The sequence below is a fragment of the Microcebus murinus genome, chromosome 16 (assembly GCF_040939455.1).
Source record: "Microcebus murinus isolate Inina chromosome 16, M.murinus_Inina_mat1.0, whole genome shotgun sequence".
Classification (NCBI taxonomy): domain Eukaryota; kingdom Metazoa; phylum Chordata; class Mammalia; order Primates; family Cheirogaleidae; genus Microcebus; species Microcebus murinus.
The window spans coordinates 66,235,275-66,256,022 of record NC_134119.1 but is presented as its reverse complement, the minus strand read 5'-3'; the positions used below and the strand labels follow the sequence as shown (position 1 = coordinate 66,256,022).

The 20,748-nt window shown below is 60.3% G+C and overlaps 1 protein-coding gene across 1 annotated transcript; it reads right to left on the bottom strand.

Moving 5' to 3' along the window:
* Positions 1-2,139: 2,139 nt before the first annotated feature.
* EHD2 (EH domain containing 2) lies at positions 2,140-20,007 on the bottom strand. Its single transcript, XM_012761564.3, has 6 exons — positions 19,902-20,007; positions 17,546-18,126; positions 17,048-17,145; positions 11,133-11,545; positions 5,294-5,458; positions 2,140-2,770 (listed from the first exon to the last, which is right to left on the bottom strand). The coding sequence occupies exons 2-6, from the start codon at positions 17,947-17,949 to the stop codon at positions 2,219-2,221; spliced, it is 1,632 nt and encodes a 543-aa protein (XP_012617018.1). The 5' UTR covers positions 17,950-18,126; positions 19,902-20,007; the 3' UTR covers positions 2,140-2,218.
* Between the last annotated feature and the right edge of the window lie 741 nt (positions 20,008-20,748).

The following is a 20,748-nucleotide window of genomic DNA, read 5'->3' as shown; positions in this document are numbered from 1 at the left end:
GGGGGGGTTCCTCGCTCTTGCTCAGGCTGGTCTCGAACTCCTGACCTCAAGCGATCCCCTTGCCTTGCCCTCCCAGAATCTCGTTTTCTTAAAAGAAACAATCAGAACTGTAAGCGCAGGCAGATTCTGCCCAGGACGAGTTCCAGTCTGAGAGCGTTTGTCCTCTCAATGTTCCAACCCTGGAATCTCAGGACTCAAAGAACCTTAGGGATGTCGCAGTTGGAAGCACAGAAGGTTGCATTTGAGGGACGCTAAAAGCATACACTGTTAGGGCCTTGCGAGCGCAGACTGAGAATCTTTCGTCTTGGGCAGGCTGCTTCGCTGTGCCTCAGTTTCCCCATCTGCGACATAAGGATGATAGTGGCACATCTGCCTCACAGATTATTCGGAAGATGAAGCGAGGGGACGAGGCCGAGCCCGGCACCCGAACGCTAGCTACCGTCACCGCCTGGCCCCGAGGCTTCATCTCGGACTCCGCGAGTCGCGGCTACTGACAAATAAGGAAGGAGGCCGGAGTGCGGCAGCCTGGCGGCCGTCCGGGGGGCCCGCGCCGCGGGGAGGCCACGCTGGACTCGTAAAGGAGAGGCACGGCGACGCACGGGGGACTCGGATCCAGGAAGGTCACGAGCCCCAGGGCCCCACCTGGGCGCCGACCACCTGGGACAGGGGTTTCGGCACCCCGCCTGCCTGGCGTCGCGGCGTCCGCCAGGGGGCGCCGGGCGCCGGGACACGCGCGCGCGTGGGCGGGAGGGGCGCGCGGCCAGCGTGGCCCGGGGCGTGGCCTCGGGACGGGTCCCCGGGGCGTGGCCTCGAGCGTGTGCGCGGGACGGGTCCCCGGGGCGCGGCATCGAGCGTGTGTGCGGGACGGGTCCCCGGGGCGCGGCATCGGGCGTGTGCGCGGGACAGTCCCCGGGGCGCGGCATCGGGCGTGTGCGCGGGACGGTCCCCGGGGCGCGGCATCGGGCGTGTGCGCGGGACGGTCCCCGGGGCGCGGCGGCGTCGCCTCTCCCCCGCTAGCAGCCCTTGTGTCCCCGCGTTGCGCGTCCCTGCCGCGCACCCAGGCTGTGTGCCCGGTGCACGCCGGGGGGCAGGGCGGGCACGGGCGCGCCCCAGGCCGCGGTTCCCAGGCCCCGCCGGGGAGGCGGGAGGAGGGATGTCCCCGAGGGAGGGCCCCGAGTAACTTTTCTTCGGAAAATATGCCGGTCTGGCCCGCAGCCCAGGCCTGAGTCACCGGCTCTGCTGCAGTGAGTCACGGACTCCGCCGCGCCCGACGGCTCGGAGGGGCCTCCCCTCCCCCTGCCCGTCCCCGTCCCGCCCGGGCTCTCCTCCCCGGGGGTGGAGGTCCTCGGGGGTGGCTGCTCCCTGTCCCAAAACAGGCTGACTGCGTGCGACACAGAAGAAGCCTTGGCTTTATTCGCTCCGTGGGGACCCTGTTCTGTTCACGGGCCCGCGGGGCGTGGGTGGGGTGGGCGGTGGGCGTGGGGTCCCAGCGGGCGACCTGGAGGGGGCGCCGTCCCCTCCCTCCTGCGCGTGCCCCCTGTCCCACGAGGCCGCCTGCCAAGGGCGGGGAGGGCAGGAGAAGGTGGGCGGTCCCTTTTCGGGATGGCGGGAGGGCTGTAGCACCAAGAACCCCCCACGACACCCGGGAAGGGGGCTGCAATAAAGCCCGGAGCCTGAGGACCGGGCAGGACTGTCGCGGTGGGGGGGACCCCGGGCTGTGGGGGCGGGGCAGGCTGGCACTGCAGTCCAGGCAGGGGGGACAGAAACGCCTCCGGGGACACAGTGGCAGGAGGTGCGGGCTCAGGAGGGCCATGTGCAGAGGCAGGAGGGCGTGTCCCCCAGGACCTGAGGTGGGGCCCCTTGCCTGGCCGGGCAGGAGAGGTGAGGCAGGGGGTCCTGTCGGGGATCAGCGTGTTCCTGTGACCCAGAGTGTCAGCTCCGTGAGGACAGACGTGTGTCTCCAGTGCCCAGGGCGGGCCGGGCACATAGTAGCTGCTCAATAAATACGTGACCGCGGTGGGCGGGCGGGCGGACGCCTGTGTCCGCGTCCCGTGCCTGAGTGTGCGCGAGGGCGGAGGTGAAGCCCTGTCACTCCCAGGTCCCCACTAAGCCTGCACCCGGGCTGTGTGGCAGCGGCGGGGGGGAGGGCGCGCGGGGTGCGTGAGCCGGGCAGGGGCGCTGGGAGCCACAGCAAGGCACGTGGGCGGCGGTGGCCGCCTCACTCGGCGGAGCCCTTGTGGCGCCGCTTGGAGGGCGGCACGAGGCGCCGGGGCAGGTTGGCGGGCAGCCCGTGGCCCTCGAGCTTGGCCTCGATGAGGTGGCTGGCCAGGGCGAACTCCTCGTCGTCCAGCATGCCGTCGCGGTCCACGTCGCTCAGCTTCCAGATGCGGCCCAGCACGGAGTTGGGCAGCTTGGTGCCCACCATCCAGGTCTTGGCCTTGGAGCCGCTCAGCTTGCCGTCGGCGGGCGCCAGGTTGTAGAAGATCTCGTCGTACTTGGACTTGTCCTTGGTCACCACCCACTCGGCCTCGTCGTCGGAGCCCTCGTCGCCGTCCTCCAGCGCCTCGTCGGGGCCGCGCTCCACGAAGGGGCCCATGCGGGCGCCCTCGAAGGCGCCGCCCTGCACGCGCGCCTCGGCGCCGTCCAGCTCCTCCTGGCGCAGCAGCGGCATGAGCGCCGCCACGTCGCGCGTCAGCATCTCGTCCAGCGCCTCCAGCAGCCGCGGCTTCAGCGAGTGGAACTTGGTGAAGTCGTGCGCCATCAGCAGGTCCTGCGGGCGGACGGGCGGGCGCGGGAGTCAGGGCCGCGGCGGCATCCCGCTCCTCCCCGCGCCCCAGAATGTTCTGGAAGGGAGGGAGGTCGGGCCCCTCCCAGGACTCAGACTGACCCAGTGGCTGCCACGCTAGGAGGCTGGGGAAGGTCAGATCGAGAGAGGATCCTGGGACCCACCTGCCACCAAGAAGTCACCTCGCCCCAGAGCAGCCGCCGGAGCGGGTTGGCGGCCACACCGCTTCTCCTATGGGCAACTCTTAAGTCCCCTGCGCGGTGACAGTCCCGCAAAGATGGCTTCATTGCACAGCCCCGCGTGAACCGCCCGCAGGGAGGGGACAGGCCCTGCCAATCCCAGGCGCCAGCCCGGCTCCGCGGCGCAGGAGCTGTGTGTCCCCCCATAAGTGACTTCACCTCTCTGGGCCTCGGTGTCCACGTTGGTAAAAAGGGAGCGATGACATTAGCGCTCCTCTCATATAGGGAGTAGGGAAGGGCCAAACGCGTTCATCTGGATAAAGTGCGCGACAAATGTCAGCGTCGTGGCAGCAGCTGCCATTTACATAGCCCGGACGCTCAGCCAGCGTTGTCCTGTCCCACAGGGGACACTCGGCAATGTCCAGAGACATTTCTTTTTCTTTTTTTTTTTTTTTGAGACAGAGTCTCACTTTGTTGCCCAGGCTAGAGTGAGTGCCGTGGCGTCAGCCTAGCTCACAGCAACCTCAAACTCCTGGGCTCAAGCGATCCTCCTGCCTCAGCCTCCCGAGTAGCTGGGACTACAGGCATGCGCCACCATGCCCGGCTAATTTTTCTATATATTTTAGTTGGCCAATTAATTTCTTTCTATTTATAGTAGAGACGGGGTCTCGCTCTTGCTCAGGCTGGTCTCAAACTCCTGACCTCGAGCGATCCTCCCGCCTCGGCCTCCCAGAGTGCTAGGATTACAGGCGTGAGCCACGGCAACCGGCCTCTACGGACATTTTTGATCATCATGACTAAGCAGGGGCCGGGGAAGCCACTAGACACCCCCCAAGGCACAGGACAGCGCCCCACAGCCAGGAATTACCGGACCTGGGGCGTCAGCGGTGCTCAGGCTGAGAAACCTTGCTCTGGCCCAAAGCAGGCGCCGGGCACTGTGCTAAGGGGGTTGCACACATTTGCCGACTCAACACCCGCCACCATCTGCTGATGCTGACATCATTAATGGCCATTTTCCAACTGAGACGGAGGCTCAGCGAAGGCAGGACTGGTCTCAGTCTAAGAGCTAGTGAGTGGTAGAGGTGACACTCGCTCTGCCCAAATCCTCGGGGTCTGGGCTGGAAATATCTCAGATTCAAAAGTTCCCAGGCTTTGGGCTGGGCACAGCGGTGCGCGCCCGTAGTCCCGGCAACTTGGGAGGCAGAGGGAGGAGGATCACTTGAGGCCAGGCGTTGGAAGGTGTGGTACCCCGGCCTGGGCACCCCGGCCTGGGCAACACGGTGAGACCTCGCCTCTGGCCACCTCGAGGAAAGATCACACACTTCCCAGCGTGGCCGTGTCACTAAGTGCCAGTCAACTGGATGGAAGCACGGGTTGCATGTGCAACTACTTCTAGAATTTTCCAGCTCAATGTGGTAGCCACTAGCCACGTGTGGATATTTAAACTTAAATTAGTTAAAATTAAATACAACTTACAGGCCGGGCGCGGTGGCTCACGCCTGTAATCCTAGCACTCTGGGAGGCCGAGGCGGGCGGATTGCTCAAGGTCAGGAGTTCAAAACCAACCTGAGCGAGACCCCGTCTCTACCATAAAAATAGAAAGAAATTAATTGGCCAACTAATATATATATATATAAAAATCAGCCGGGCATGGTGGCTTGTGCCTGTAGTCCCAGCTACTCGGGAGGCTGAGGCAGGAGGATCACTTGAGCCCAGGAGTTTGAGGTTGCTGTGAGCTAGGCTGACGCCACGGCACTCACTCTAGCCTAGGCAAGAAAGCGAGACTCTGTCTCAAAAAAAAAAAAAAAAAAAAAATACAACTTACAATGCAGTTTTAATGTGGCTTGTGACTACCATATTGGACAGTGCAGCATACAACATTTCCATCACTAATGAACAGGAAAAAAGTGTCCTGCTCTTCCCCTCCCTCCTCCTTGCTGGCTGGAATGCAGACCCGATGGGTGGAGCTTCCACAGCCATTTTGTACCATGAGGTTTCTTGGGACAGGAGGGTCAGGCATGGAGGAGAAATAAGATAGAAGGGGACTAGGTCCCCAGCTTAACAAAGCACCAAACTCTCCCTGGCCCACCTTCTGAGACTTCGTAAAAGAGAAAAAGAAACTCCTAAATGAAGCCACTATTATTTGGGGTTTCCTCTTCACTCCCTTATCCTGAGTCAGGAAACCATGCTCCTCTGGAGCCCTGTGCAAGAGGTACTTTCCAGAATCTTCCATGCATCCCTCCAGCTTTTGAGGCCCCACCCTGGAGCTCACAGAAGCCCACCTTCCCGTCACCCTCCCACTGCCCCCCTGCCCCCCGCGACCTCCCACCTGCATCTTCTGGCAGTCGGGAAAGTCGCCCGGGGATATGTGGTGCTCCAGCTGGATCTTGGCAAAGATGACCGGCAGCTTGAGGATCAGCTGCTTCTTCTTGTTCTCCTTCCCGAACACGGAGGGCATCTCCTTCTTCAGGTAGCTGATGATGTATGCGTGCACCTGCGGGACAGGAGCTGTCACCTGAGTCCCCATCAGAGTCCCCCGGGAGTAAAACCCAGCTTGCAGGGCACACTCCCAGGGTTTCTGACCCACTTGGTCCGGGGCGGGGCACGAGAGTGTGTGCATTTCTAGCAAGTTCACCGTAGGGCCGCGGCCACCCTGTGCGCCCCTCCTCTTCCCACTCGGGGGCTCCAAAAAAGGTGGCACGCAGTGGCTCACGCCTGTAGTCCTAGCACTCTGGGAGGCCGAGGCGGGAGGATTGCTCGAGGTCAGGAGTTCGAAACCAGCCTGAGCAAGAACGCAAGAGCCTGTCTCTATTACCAATAGTAAAAAAAGAATTGGCCAACTAAAAATATATAGAAAAAATTAGCCGGGCATGGTGGCGCATGCCTGTAGTCCCAGCTACTTGGGAGGCTGAGGCAGGAGGATTGCTTGAGCCCAGGAGTTTGAGGTTGCTGTGAGCTAGGCTGACGCCACGGCACTCTAGCCCAGGCAACAGAGTGAGACTCTGTCTCAAAAAAAAAAAAAAGAGAGAGAGATAAACACCCCTCCAAGCTGCCCACTCCCAAATCTACACACCAGCCTGAGCCATGGATCCTGTGAGAGACTGCCCTGGTCAAAACTGTTTTAATAACAACAGTAAGGCCGGCGCGGTGGCTCACGCCTGTAATCCTAGCTCTCTGGAGGCCGAGACAGGTGGATTGCTCGAGGTCAGGAGTTCAAAACCAGCCTGAGCAAGAGCGAGACCCCGTCTCTACTATAAATAGAAAGAAATTAATATTTTCTAAAAATATATAGAAAAAATTAGCCGGGCATGGTGGCGCATGCCTGTAGTCCCAGCTACTCAGGAGGCTGAGGCAGGAGGATCGCTGAGCCCCGGAGATTGAGTTGCTGTGAGCTAGGCTGACGCCACGGCACTCACTCTAGCCTGGGCAACAAAGCGGGACTTTGTCTAAAAAAAAAAAACCCAAAAAACCCCAGTAAGACTTATTTGCTTTTTTCACTCCCAAGCAAGACGGTGGAATTTTCAAGAGGCTACAAGACCTGTGATATCAAGATGGACAAACAGAGGAACAGATGTGAGAATCCTGGAGCCAGACATTAAAGAGTTTGGCAAAAATGTAAAACAGGCCCAGGTTCCTTGCTTTCTTTTTGGGGGGAGGAGGGTGGTGAAAATTGTTCATTTTGATAAAATGTTATTTAGGTTAACAGGTAATAGGTTTGTTTTTGTTATTTTCAAATCATCTTGTACTATTATTATTAATGCTTGTTAATTATAAATTAACATTGATAATTTATTGATACCTTTTCTCATAAATTACTATATATTAGTAATTAAGTAATTATTCATTGTTGATTAATATTATGAATTAGAAATAAATATGAAATGTTTTTAACTTTTCATATGGTAAATATGGACAAATTTAATCCATTTACATACAAGCTATTTAGGGTCCTCGATAATTTTTAAGAGTATAAAGGGAGGCCGGGCGCGGTGGCTCACGCCTGTAATCCTAGCACTCTGGGAGGCCGAGGCGGGAGGATCGCTCGAGGTCAGGAGTTTGAGACCAGCCTGAGCAAGAGCGAGACCCCGTCTCTACTAAAAAAGTAGAAAGAAATTAGCTGGACAACTAAAAATATATAGAAAAAATTAGCCGGGCATGGTGGCGCATGCCTGTAGTCCCAGGTACTCGGGAGGCTGAGGCAGGAGGATCGCTTGAGCCCAGGAGTCTGAGGTTGCTGTGAGCTAGGCTGACGCCACGGCACTCACTCTAGCCGGGGCAACACAGTGAGACTCTCTCTCTCAAAAAAAATAGTAGAGTGTAAATGGAGCCGGGAGCACCTGTAGTCCCAGCTGAGGCAGAAGGACCACCTGAGCCCAGGAGTTTGAGACCAGCCTGGGCAATACAGCGAGACCCCATCTCAAAAAGTTTAAAAAAGGCATAAAAGGGTCTTGAGACAAAAAGCTCTGGGCGCTGCTGCCCTGCACAATCCGGCTCATGCAGAATCACCCCACATTCTCTCTCCTTACCCACTGTGGCAGCTTCCTCAGCAAAACAATGTTTCCCCACCCCAGGGCCTTTGCACACGCCCCTTGCTCTGCCTGGAACTCTGCCCCAACCCGCCCACGCACAGCTGGCTCCCTCGCCGTCCTTCAGAGTGTCACAGAGGCCGTCCTATGGGAACCAGATGCCCCGGCCACCACCACCTGATTATTTTCTATTGTTTCGTTCGCAATTATTCTAACTTCCTAGGATTTTATTGATTGCCTGTTTATTTATCCTGTCTCCCTCCATAAAATCACCAGCAAGATGTGCACAGAAAGCACATCGAGAAATGTCTGTGGAATCAGCCAATGAACTTGGGAACCTCTGAGCTACCCTCTTCTAAGTTACTGAAAAATCAATACGGAGGGCAGAATAATGAGCATCGGTGTGTCTGGTTTTTGTAGGAGGCTCCAAAAATTAAATACATATGATTATATTAAATAGATTAAATATATCCAGAAAGAGGCACGAGAAACTCCTTATGGGGGTTGCTTTCAGGGAAGAGAACCTGTGGCCTGGGCCACACCTGACATAGCATGAATGTTTTACCATGAGACGGTCCCAAATGTTTGATCAAAAAGACTTGGTAAAAAAAAAAAATATTTGAAAAAGTCACAGGTTTAGAATGTTAAGAATGTTGGTGGCCTCTGGCTGGTTCTGAATCGTTATCTCCTCCTACCCTCCACCCGCCGGTCTCCTGCAGCCACTGGGCTCCCAGTTCAAGTGCATCAAGCATGTCGCTGCCCCAGGGCCTTTGCACCTGCTGTTCCCTTTGCACAGAACGCTCTTCCAGCGGATCTCCGCTCGGCTCACCCCTGCCTCTCCGTTAGACCCCAGTAAAATAGTCCCTCAGTATTCCTGTCCTCTGCTTCGTTGTCCTTCGCCACCATTAATTTGTCTAATGTCTGCTCTCCCACCATAGAGTGACCCTGCAAGCAAGGGAGCTTATCTGGTTTGTCGCCTGCTGCCTCCTCGGGGCCCAGAAGAGCGCCAGCGCGCGTGGCGTGCGCTCAGTCACTGGCGAGCGAGTGTCACCGGGCCACCTCGGGGAATTTCGGTCTGAAAGGTCAGGGCGTCGTGGCCTCTTTAGAATCGGACCGCGCAGTCGCCCCTTGGAGCAGCTCTCACGTCAGCCCAAGGGCAAAGCCAGAGGGCTCATCCACCCCCTGCATCGTACAGACGGGGAAACTGAGGCCCGGGGTGGGGGGAGCCGCGGTTCCTGAGAGTCCAGAAAGGCCTTGTGCCGTGGGGCAGAGCACGAAGGGAGGCACACAGGAGGCTGGACCAAGTGCGGCGGGCCCGCACGCGAGGGGTGGGGGCGGGCCAGCAGGCGGGAGGGGCAGCGAGGCTTGGCCACCGCCGCGCTCCCGCGTCCTCAGGGGTACTGGGGAGCCACGGAGGAATCTGCAGGAAGAGGGGGAAGGCGTGGCCTAGGGGCCCGAGGGGCCAATCAGGGAGGGGTGGGGCGGGCCGGTGGGCGTGGCCCGCGGGAGCGGCCCAATGGGGCGCGGGGGCGGGGCCGGCGGCGAGGGGCGGGGCCGGCGGGGGCGCGGATGGCTTTCCCAGGGAGGAAGCGGGGGAAGGTGCCAGGAAGCGATAAGGGGCGGGCGGGCTCCGGGACTCCGGGGTTTGTCTGCGTTTCCGGAGCCACCTCCTGCCTGGCGGGGCCACCAGGTGTCCGGCCGGCCCTGGGCCGCAGCTGCGGCGGGGACCGGGGGACCCGGGCCAGGCGGCGGGGGCAGGGACGGGCTTGGGGAGCAGACGGGCCAGGCGCGGAGGGAACGAGTCCGAGGGCGAGCGGGGGACAGGCGGGCCCTCGAGCCGCCCGGGCCGGCCGGGGGAGGAAAGGTGGGTCCCGAAGGTTCCAGGCGGTTCCAGGCGCGCAGCTCCCTCCCGCGGAGGATTCCTGGGGTGGGGGCGGGCTCTGACTCACCCCTCTCCTCTGCTCCCTAAACCAGAGCCTCGGGCTCCTCCACGCCCCAGAACCTTCTTGGCGCCCCTGCCTGCCCAGCTTCCTGCCCCACCCCCGCCCTGGCAGCCTCCCTGGGAATGTTCCATGCGGCCTCCAAAATCGCTCTTAAACCAGTGCTCCCGCCCCAAGGCCCCTCCTTGCTCCTCTCCTGCTCCCTGGGCTCCAGGCTCCTCGTCTCACCCGCCTGGAATCTACCCTCCAGAAGGCAGCTGGAGTCTAATCCTGCCCTTCCCCTGCTCCCAAGCCTTCCATGGCTCCCCAGTGCCCTGAGGACAAAGCACAGCAGCCCACGGCCAGGGGGGCCTGACCCTGCGGAGCCTCGAATTGAGTTACTGGCACTGTTTATCCTGGGTTCAAGGCTGACATTTTTCCTCGGATGTCCTCTCCTCCAAGGAGGCCTCCCTGACTCCCCGGCTCCCTGGCCCCAGCCCTGACCACGCTGGGTCATCATGGTCTGGGGACCGGTCTCTCTCCTGCCCAGGAGCCCAACAGGGCAGGGCAGGAAGCGCCTTGGCCACTGCTCTGTCCCCAGCAGCCCAACAGGGGCCGGGCACAGAGGGGGGCTTGTTGAATGTGACTGTTTGTTTAATGTCGGCCGTTCGATAAATATTTACTGATGACCCATTCTGTTCCCCCCGCCGGGGATTCACCAGGGAAAGAAGTCAGAGCTCCCTGATTCTGCAGAACCCAAATCCCAGTCGAGGAGGCAGACATTAAACACACAAACCCACGAATGGGGCCGGGCGCGGTGGCTCCCGCCTGCAATCCTAGCAATCTGGGAGGCCGAGGAGGGAGGATCGCTCGAGGTCAGGAGTTCGAAACCAGCCTGAGCAAGAGCGAGACCCCGTCTCTACTATAAACAGAAAGAAATTAATTGGCCAACTAATATATATAGAAAAAATTAGCCGGGCATGGTGGCGCATGCCTGTAGTCCCAGCCACTCGGGAGGCTGAGGCAGGAGGATCGCTTGAGCCCAGGAGTTTGAGGTTGCCGTGAGCTAGGCTGACGCCACGGCACTCACTCTAGCCTGGACAACAAAGCGAGACTCTGTCTCAATAAAATAAAATAAAATAAAATAAAATAAAATAAAATAAAATAAAATAAACCCATGAATGGGTAGCAGAAGGTCAGGCAGGGATGACAGGGTAAGGCGCAAAGCAAGACCCATATTCGGGGAGTTACTGTCATAAATAGGAGGGCAGGGACGGCCTTCCCCAGAAGGGGACATGTGAGTAGAGGGTTGGAAGAAGCGGGGAGGAGCCATGCGGATAGGCAGCTGGGAGGGGGCAGGAGGCGGCGGAGGTTCCCAGGAGGCGGGAAGAGCAGGTGCAAAGGCCCTGAGGTAGGGCGGAGGCGCACAGGGTCGAGTGCAATGAACGATGGGAAGGGAAGAGGAGATGGACACAGACAGGGAAAGGCGTGGGGGAAGGCGACAACATGGGCCACCGAGAGGGCCTGGGGTTTGTCCAGGGGCAAGGCGCGGCGGGGGACGGGGTTGGGGGGCACGGAAGGCGAATACCAGGACGGAGGAGGCAGGGGACTCGGAGGGGACACGGAAGGGCAGCAGTCGCTCGCTCCCTGCAGGGGGCTGGCTACCCGGGCGCACAGGGGCGGAGCGGCACGTGGGGACCCCGCCCGCCGCCCGGTCTCTCACCCGCACCAGGCGCGCCCGCTTCACCAGGTCGTTGAGCTTGCGCAGGGCGGCGTGGCGCGGCAGGCCCTGGATGTCGCGGAAGAGGTCCTGCTCCTCCAGCTCGAAGAGGCGCCGGTTGTCGGGCACCAGCAGCGGCTGGGACCAGAAGGAGCCGATGTAGACGCGCAGGACCTCGGGCGTGCCCACCACCTTGCCCAGCGCCCACATGAGCGCGCCGTACACGCGCATCAGCTGCTGCGTCTCCACCATGTCCGCCTTGTTGAGCACCACGCGGATCTTGTCCTCGTGGCCCCGCAGGGCGTCGATGGCCTCCGAGAACTCGTCCGAGATCTCCAGCTTGTGCGCGTCGAACAGGAGGATGATGAGGTCCACGCGCTCCGCGAACCAGCGCAGCACGGCCGGGAAGTCGTAGCCTGGGGGGCGCGAGGGGAAGAGGGGCGAAGGGGCGGACGTCAGATCCCCACCCCACCCCCCGCCGCTCCGTCGCCTCTGTCCCTTTGCACGGATATGGGACCGTACGGTTGCTCAGGTTGTTGACTGCTCAAATCCTGTCTAGGAGAAACGGCCCAGGACCCGAGTGTCCGACTCCCCAACCTGCAGAATTACCCTGTCGCCTTGGCTCCAACCCGCTCAAGCCATCTGGCTAGAGGGGACAATCACAACCAGCCACTTTTTCATTCATTCATTAGGCAGATATTGGTGGCACGCCTTGGTACCATGCAATACTGAAGTGTCCCCTCCCCCAAACCTCCAAGGGCCTCTCCCACCACCCCCCTCCTCCCCGGGTCCTGTCTGATCCCCCCAAAATCCAGCACCTACGGCTCACCCTGGATGTTTATGTTCTTGCCATTAGCAGATATTAATTATTTTTAATTTATTTAACGATATTTGCCAAGAGTCTTATGTGTGCCATCCCCTGTCCCAGGAACTGGGGACCCCCCAGAAAACACAGACACGGAGCACCCATCCCAGCAGCTGGCTCCTGGGCCCCTTCATTCATTCCTTTCACCGTTCGTTTCCTCATTCACTCATTCATCGACCGGCTCTTCCCTTTGCTTGTTCACTCATTCGTTCACCAAAAAGCCATGTCGGGGTAACCACAGAGGAGTCCTTGAGACCTGACTTGGCAGAAAGGAAGCCCTGGATTTCAATCCCTCCTCTGCCCTCATCGGCTGGGTGGCCTTAGGCAGGTAGCTTAACCTCTCTGAACTTGTTGCCTCTTCTGGAAAACGGAAATTATAATAGGACTGCCGCGAACATTACAAGAAGATAACTGAGTGAATGTAGTGACATATTAAGAACTTAAAGCAATGCCTGGCATTGAACTGCACACTTCAAAATGGTTGAGCTTTATGGTATGGAAATTATACTCCAACAAAACTGAGGGGTTTTGGTGTGTTTTTCTTTCTTTCTTTCTTTTTTTTTTTTTGAGACAGAGTCTCACTTTGGTGCCCAGGCTAGAGTGAGTGCCGTGGCGTCAGCCTAGCTCACAGCAACCTCAGACTCCTGGGCTCAAGCGATCCTCCTGCCTCAGCCTCCCGAGTAGCTGGGACTACAGGCATGTGCCACCATGCCCGGCTAATTTTTTCTATATATATTAGTTGGCCAGCTAATTTCTTTCTATTTGTATCAGAGACGGGGTCTCGCTCTTGCTCAGGCTGGTTTTGAACTCCTGAGCTTGAGTAGTCCACCCGTCTCGGCCTCCCAGAGTGCTAGGATGACAGGCGTGAGCCACCGCGCCCGGCCGTGTTTTTCTTTTTAAAAAAGTGTCACTCCACCTAAGTTACAGAACAGGCCATATAAACTTTTTTTCTACACGCTTGTTAATAAATGTTGTTTGTGTTTTAAAAAAAAGATTATTTTAATTGACAACTAAAAATTATATATATACAAGAAAAAAATAAAAAGTAAAAAGAATTTATATAAATAAAAATTTTTAAAAATTATATATGTTTATGGTATAAAAATTTTAAATAAAAGGGAGGCAGGATTTTTCACTGTCCTTCACTTCGCCTCCTCAAAAAAAAAAACAACAGCGCCAGACGCGAGGCAAGTGCTCAACAAGTGTTAGTCACGGCTAGCGCCAGGCACAGGGGTGTGGCGGTCATTCGGGACCGAGCCCGGCACTGCCTGGCCTGTGCTGGAGCCCCAGCCCTGTCCTTACAGGCTCACAGTCCACCGGGGACACAGACCTGTCCCCAGAGTGGCCAGGCAGGAAAGAGGAGCCCACGGAGGTGTGGGAGCCCAGAGGGGTGCCCGACCCAGCCTGAGCAGTCAGGGAAGGCTTCCTGGAGGAGGTAACACCGAGTGGGGCCCACAGGGACGCAGAGTTAACTGGCAGAACAAGGGACGTTGTTGAGTCACCTGCACCGTGCAGGACAGAACTAACCTTCAGAACCCCAGGGCCGGGCGCGGTGGCTCACGCCTCTAATCCTAGCACACTGGGAGGCTGCGGGGGGAGGATCGCTCGAGGTCAGGAGTTCGAAACGAGCCTGAGCAAGAGCGAGACCCCGTCTCTACTATAAATAGAAAGAAATTTATTGGCCAACTAATATATAGAGAAAAAATTAGCCGGGCATGGTGGCGCATGCCTGTGGTCCCAGCTACTCTGGAGGCTGAGGCAGGAGGATCGCTTGAGCCCAGGAGTCTGAGGTTGCTGTGAGCTAGGCTGATGCCACGGCACTCACTCTAGCCTGGGCAACAGAGTGAGACTCTGTCTCAAAAAAAAAAAAGAAGCCCAGGAGGCAGGCAGTTTTAGGAACCCATCTTCCAGATGAGGAAACTGAGGCACAGAGTGGTTAAGGAACTTCCTTAAGACACACAGACTGGTAAGAGGTGCCCACGGGCTCCGTGCTCTGCTGGGGGGGGGGGGCTGGTGCTCAGACCCACCCTGCGGGAGAGGAAGCAGGCTCCTTGCTGGGGCTGCTGGGGACAGGGTGGGGTGGGGGACATTGTTCGGGGGGAGGAAGGGCCGGGTCACCAGAGGGACAGCAGCTGGAGCCCCTCCCTCCCCAGCGTCTCCATAAACACACAGGCTGGCCCGGATTGGAAAGTGAGTCTCATGGGGCAGGGAGGAAGGGATGAGGGGTGTTGAGTCAGCACGGGAATGAGAGACGTGGCGGAGAGGAAGCCTGGGTGCACACAAGAAAAACAAGCATCGTTAGCACTTATGTAGCACCTACTGTGTGCTGCACGTTGTTCCAAGTGCTTTGCATGTTTTAAGTAATTGAATTCTTGCAACAACCTAGGTGGCTGATGCTTTGATTATTCCCATTTCACAGATGAGAACACGGAGGCAAAGAGTGGTTAGTGGCTTGCCCAAGGTCCCACAGTTTTTGTTTGTTTTTTTTTTTGAGACAGAGTCTCACTTTGTTGCCCAGGCTAGAGTGAGTGCCGTGGCATCAGCCTAGCTCACAGCAACCTCAAACTCCTGGGCTCAAGCGATCCTCCTGCCTCAGCCTCCCAAGTAGCTGGGACTACAGGCATGCGCCACCATGCCCGGCTAATTTTTTTGTCTATATATATTAGTTGGCCAATTAATTTCTTTCTATTTTTAGTAGAGACGGGGTCTCGCTCTTGCTCAGGCTGGTTTCGAACTCCTGACCTCGAGCAATCCGCCCGCCTCGGCCTCCCAGAGTGCTGGGATGACAGGCGTGAGCCACTGTGGCCGGCCAGTCCCATAGTTTAAAAGTAGCAGAGCCCAGATTGGAGGGCTCCGCTCTGCTACTGTCGCACACACGCGTGTTCACAGACCGTACACACAGGCAGCCGCGCCTCCACGCCAACGCACGCACGAGCACGCACGAGCACGCATGAGCACGCACGCACACACACCTGGCGGCACGCGTCCGGACGCAGCCCCGGCCGAGCACTGCAAGACGCGGACTCCCAGACACAGCCCTGCTCCTGATCTGGGAGTGCACTGATGCTGACGGTCACACAATCACAGTGACGCAGCGAGAGCCACACGCAATCACACACGTGGCCACCAGCACACACACGCACAGAGGCACAGCTGCACACCATCCACACAGACGCAACCACACACAGACACGGTCACATGAAGGACACGCTGCTACACACACACACACACATGCTCACATGTGTAGCCGGAGATACAATCACATGCGGTCGGTCACACGAAGTCCCACGACAGCCCCTCGATCCCATACAGTCCTATATGGCCACACACAGACACAACCGCACACAGCCAATGTCAGACTCACATGCACAATTACACACCTTCCCAGACACACACGAAACTATCTGCACAGTCAGACAAAAGGCACCCTTAGACGCATGCACACGCACGCACATGCACACACACATGCACACACACGCACAGACACGCATGCACACATGCACACACCCACACACATGCACACACCCACACACATGCACACACATGCACACGCACACACATGCACACACAGAGACGCATGCACACATGCACACACTCACACACATGCACACACACGCACGCACATACACGCATGCAGACACCCACGCACATGCACACACGCGCACATGTACACACATGTGCACACGTACACACATGCACATTCACACACGTGCACACACGCACATGCACACACGCACACACACGCGCACATACACGCATGCACACACCCACACACACGCAGACACCCACGCACATGCACACGTGCACATGTACACACATGTGCACACGTACACACATGCACACTCACACACGTGCACACGCATGTACACACATGTGCACACATACACACATGCACACTCACACACGTGCACACACGCACATGCACACACGCGCATATGTACACACATGCACGCACGTACACACATGCACACACACGTGCATGCACGCACATGCACACACGCACGCACATGCACACATGCGCGCACATACACGCATGCACACACCCACGCACATGCACACACGCGCACCGGCACACGCATGCACACACGTGCGCACGGACACGCAGGCACACGCGCGCAGGCGTCACAACACGACAGGACAGAGACCAGATCGTTGCACACGACCCCACGAAGGCCCTGCTAGCCCTACGCGGTCCCCCCAGAGCTGCACACCGCCACCTCCAGCCGCAGCCGCAGGCGCAGACGGAGGCGCACACGCGGTCCCGCGCCCGGGCCTGCACACACTCCCGCCGGGCCACCCCACCTGAGTGCCGGCCGCAGTGAGCAGTCAGCGACACGCACAGGCACGCGCCAACACGAGCCACCGCCGCGCCCAGCCCTACACTCGCAGGACTTTCTCAGGACGCACACAGGGCCACGCGCGCCAGCAGACAGGCAGGCTTCTCCTCCTCCTCCTCCTCCCTCAAGGCCGGGAAAGGAGACCCCATGCCCAGCCTTCCGACCCCACCTCCTGGCTGCCCTGTCCCGGCTTGGGGACTCTTGGGGACTCGGCTCTGTCCCCAGACCCGGCCCAGCCCCGCGGTGGCGGCCAGGGAACCCCTCCCCCCTGGGCTGGCGGGGCCTCCCGGTTTCTCCCGCAGCTGCCTCCTGCCTTCCTCCCGCGGGGCCGCTGGCCGGCGGCCAGGGACAGGGAGAGGGACAGGGACACTGACCCCGGGCGCCCCGGCCCGGCCTGCCCCTCGAGGCCCAGCCTTCCCCAGTGCCTCCCCGTCCCCTCTGCCCCACTCTGCGGCCGCCTCTGCCCCAATTCCGGCCTCCCAGGCCGCGGGGGCGGGACGGAGAGGCTGGGGGGCACATGCGGGAGGGTGGGGGTGCGGCGGGCTCCCCGCGGTGGCCCCTCTGGAATCCTGAGGCCCTGCACAGCTGTTTACGAATTCCAGGCCGCGCCCGGGGCCTGCCCAGCCCCCTCCCGCCCCGTCTCAGCCCCGTCTGCGCCCGCCGGCCGGGTCACAGGCCTGTCCCCTCCCCGCCCCCTCCCCGCGGGCCCCACTCACCGCGGCTCACCCTCTGCTTGGCGCCCGACAGGATGCCCGGGGTGTCGATGATGCTGATGCTCTCCAGGACCTGGTTGGGGAGCTGGGCGCACATGAACCTGGGGGGGGAGGCCGCGTCAGCGCGGGAAACGTGCGGAGGGAAACCCGGACGGCGCAGGGGGCACCGGGCACAGAGGGAAGGAAGGCTCTGGAAAGAGCAGCGGCGGGTGGGGACAGAGACTGGTGTCTAAAAAAGTAGCAGCTCGCGTTGGCTGAGCGCCTGCTCAGTGTCCAGCGCTGTTCTAAGTCCCCACGACCGCCCTACAGAGTGGAGACTGTGGTTATACCCATTTTCCGGATGCGGATAAGAGAGGCACAGAGAGGCTAAGGCATTTGCGCGAGGCCACCCAGCCAGCCCGGGGCAGGGCGGGGATGGGAAGCCAGGCGGGGGCAGGAACTGAGAAGAGTCGAGAAGAAGGGAGCAGGGGGAAGGGACGGGCTGGCTGGCGGCCGCCGCACCTGTTGAGGAAGGTGTTCCCGAAGGGGTTGAGCTTGCGGAAGGGCTTGTCAGGGTCCACCACCAGGGCGTTGCCGGGCACGGTGCCCTCCGCGTCGCCGTGCATGACGGCCACGAAGCAGTCGGTGGTGGGCTCGGGCCCCACGCGGGCGCCGGGCACCTCCTGCTCCAGCAGGTACTGGATGAAGCTGGTCTTGCCGGTGCTGTACTGGCCGGCCACCAGCACCATGGGCTTGCCGTCGAAGTCGGCGTCCTCGAGCGCGGGCGAGTGGAAGGCGCCGAAGCGGTAGTGCTCCTCCAGGGGCAGCAGCTTGGAGCGGTACAGCTCCTTGAGCGCCGAGGTCACCGTGCGGATGGCCTCGGGCTGCTGGCCGCGCGCGCCGCCCCGCTTCAGCCAGCTGAACATGGTGGCCGCGCTGGGGTGGCGGACAGGGACGAGGCCTGCGGGTGGTGGAGAGGGCGCTGACGGAGGACTGCCTAGCGGAGGCGCGGGGCCGAAGGCAGAAGGTCCAAGCGCAGGAGGAGGTGCGGAGGGCGCCCGATGGCCGTTGGCGGGAGGAAGAGGGGGACAGTGGCGAGCTGGCTGCAGAAAAAGAAGATTAATAGAGGTATGGGTGAAGGAGGTGAACTAATGGATGCTGGAAGGCCAAGAGATGCACAAAGGGAAAAAGGCAGAAGCTGGCTGGAAGAAATGTATCCCTCCATCCCTTCATTCTTCTTCCTTCCGTCCCTTGACACATTTTATTTTTTTTTTTAGAGACAGGGTCTTGCTCTTGCTCAGGTTGGTCTTGAACTCCTGACCTCGTGCGATCCTCCCACCTGGGCCTCCCAGAGTGCTGGGATTACAGGCGTGAGCCTGCCAATTCAGCATTTGGGATCACTGCGTGCAACACTGTTGCCACCCGCTTCATCTCATGCCCCGCGGGGCAGGTGTGTTACCGGCCGCTTTCCCGGCCAGGAAACGGAGGCTCAGGAAGACGGCAGGGACGCGCGCGACATCGCCCAGCCACGAACACAAAACGCTCCACCTGGGGCTCAGACCCAGGCAGGCTGCGCTCAGAGCCCGCGCTAAGGGCCACAGGGCTAAGGGACCGAGTTGGGGGGCGAAGGGACAGCCACCCCAGCAGCGGGAGCACCCCGGCACGCGCACTGTGAGCTCTGCGATCTCTCCCGGCCTCGTCCGCGGCAGGGTCTGTAGTGATGTCCCCCTGTCACTGCTGCCATCGGGACACCTGTCTTTGCTCTTTTTTAACAAATATCTCGAGCAGTCTAAGCAGACGCGGGTGCTCGCCCGTGCGGAAGCGCGTCCCAGGACAAGCACGCAGAGCCTGGCTGGGCAGGGAGGACCAAGCCAGCCTGGGACAAGCGCCAGAGACCAGCGGGGCGTCACGGGGCCACCCGACCCCATCGCGGGGGCTCCCCTGGCCAGAGACGGGGATCTGAGCACGACATGACCGCACCCCGAGTATGCTCACGTCCAGACAACCACGCAGGTGGTTTTAGAGGGGGAGAGGGGGGAGGGAGGGGCGGAACCGGGACGTGGGCAGGGGGAGGGGACCTGCGTGGGGTCCCAGGCCAGGGGGGCACTGCAGGAGACTGGGGGGAAAGCAGAGGGAGGATTGGGGGCTGGGGACACTGTCACAGGCTGGCAGGGACTGGCGGGACACGGGGTGGGGGGACCGTTAGAGCCTGGGGCGGGTGAGGATCGGTTTTCAGCGAGCAAGGAGACCTGGGGGGGGTCAGGGCCAGCCTGCGGGGAGGGGGTCGGGGTCGGGGCAAGATCTCGTGGTGGGGGGCCAGGGCCTGGGCCAGCCCGTGGGGTGGGGGTCGGGGACCAGGCAAGATCGCAGGGTGGGGGTCGGGCCGGGGCCAGCCCGGGGGATGGGGATCAGGGACCCAGGGCCAGCCCGCGAGGTGGGGGTCAGGTCCGGGCCAGCCCGTGGGGTGGGGGCCGGGGCAAGATCGCGGGTTGGGGGCCGGGGGCGGGCTACCTCGCGGGGTTGGGATCAGGGACCCAGGCCAGCCCGAGGGGTCGGGGTCCTGGTGGGGGCCGGGGGTCTGGGCCAGCTCTCGGGGCCGGGGTGGGGCTCGGGGTGGGGGTCGGGGTCCAGGCCAGCCCCTGGGGTGGGGGTCGGGGGCCAGGCAAGATCGCAGGGTGAGGGTCCAGTGTCCGGGCCAGCCTTCGGGGTGGGGGCCGGGGCAAGATCGCGGAGTGGGGGTCGGGGTCCGGGTTACCCCGCGGGGTTGGGATCAGGGACCCAGGCCAGCCCGCGGAGTAGGGGTCGGGGTGGGGGTCGGGGCCAGCCCTCGGGGTGGGGGTCGGGGTGGGGTCGGGGCGCCGGGGCGGCGGGCACTCACCGGCGGCGCTGGCGGGGCCCGCGGGGATCCGGCGCCCGCGGAGCGGCCGGCGTGGCGGAGGGTCCGGGCGGTCTGAGCCGGGTGGGGCCGGCCGGGAGGCGCGCGGGGAGCGGCGGGGCGGGACGCGGCCCCTCCAGACGCGCGCCCGGCCTCCGGCGCCCCCTGGTGGCCAGTGCGGACGGCGCCTTCGCGGGGCGGGCGGCAGCGCGGGCTTGCAGCCCGGGGTTCGAATTCCGCTCCCCTCGGGCGCTGGGCCACCGCCGGATCTCGGTCTCCCGTCTCACCGTGGGCCTGACAGAAACAGCGGCGGCAGCGGCAGTCACGATGATAACCGCAAACGCGAGTTCACGGAACTCCGCTGCTCGCAACCCTCCCTGGCTCCCCTGTCGCTGGGCCACAGGCCCGGCACGACTTGCCCACATCTCCCCTCCCGCTCTGCCGCTCCTGCTGCGGCCACACTGGCCCCTCGCTGTTCCTCAAACACACCAGCAGCCCCTCAACCTCAGGACTTTTGCACCTGCTGTTCCTTCTGCCTGGACTGCTCTCCCCCAGAAACCCGCATGCCTCACTCCTTACCAGGCCTCTGCTCAAATGGCACCTTTCTTTCTTTCTTTCTTTCTTTCTTTCTTTCTTTCTTTCTTTCTTTCTTTCTTTCTTTCTTTCTTTCTTTCTTTCTTTCTTTCTTTCTTTCTTTCTTTCTTTCTTTCTTTCTTTCTTTCTTTCTTTCTTTCTTTCTTTCTTTCTTTCTTTCTTTCTTTCTTTCTTTCTTTCTTTCTTTCTTTCTTTCTTTCTTTCTTTCTTTCTTTCTTTCTTTCTTTCTTTCTTTCTTTCCTTTTTTTGAGGCAGA

What these genes read in the sequence shown, in the direction of transcription:
- EHD2 (XM_012761564.3), bottom strand. Translation starts at nt 17,949, where the DNA reads ATGTTCAGCTGGCTGAAGCGGGGCGGCGCGCGCGGCCAGCAGCCCGAG. An exon ending in GGGAACACCTTCCTCAACAG is followed by an intron (nt 17,146 to 17,545) that starts GTGCGGCGGCCG and finishes CTCCCCCCCCAG; the next exon opens with GTTCATGTGCGCCCAGCTCC. An exon ending in CAAGCAGAGGGTGAGCCGCG is followed by an intron (nt 11,546 to 17,047) that starts GTGAGTGGGGCC and finishes CGCGCCCCCCAG; the next exon opens with GCTACGACTTCCCGGCCGTG.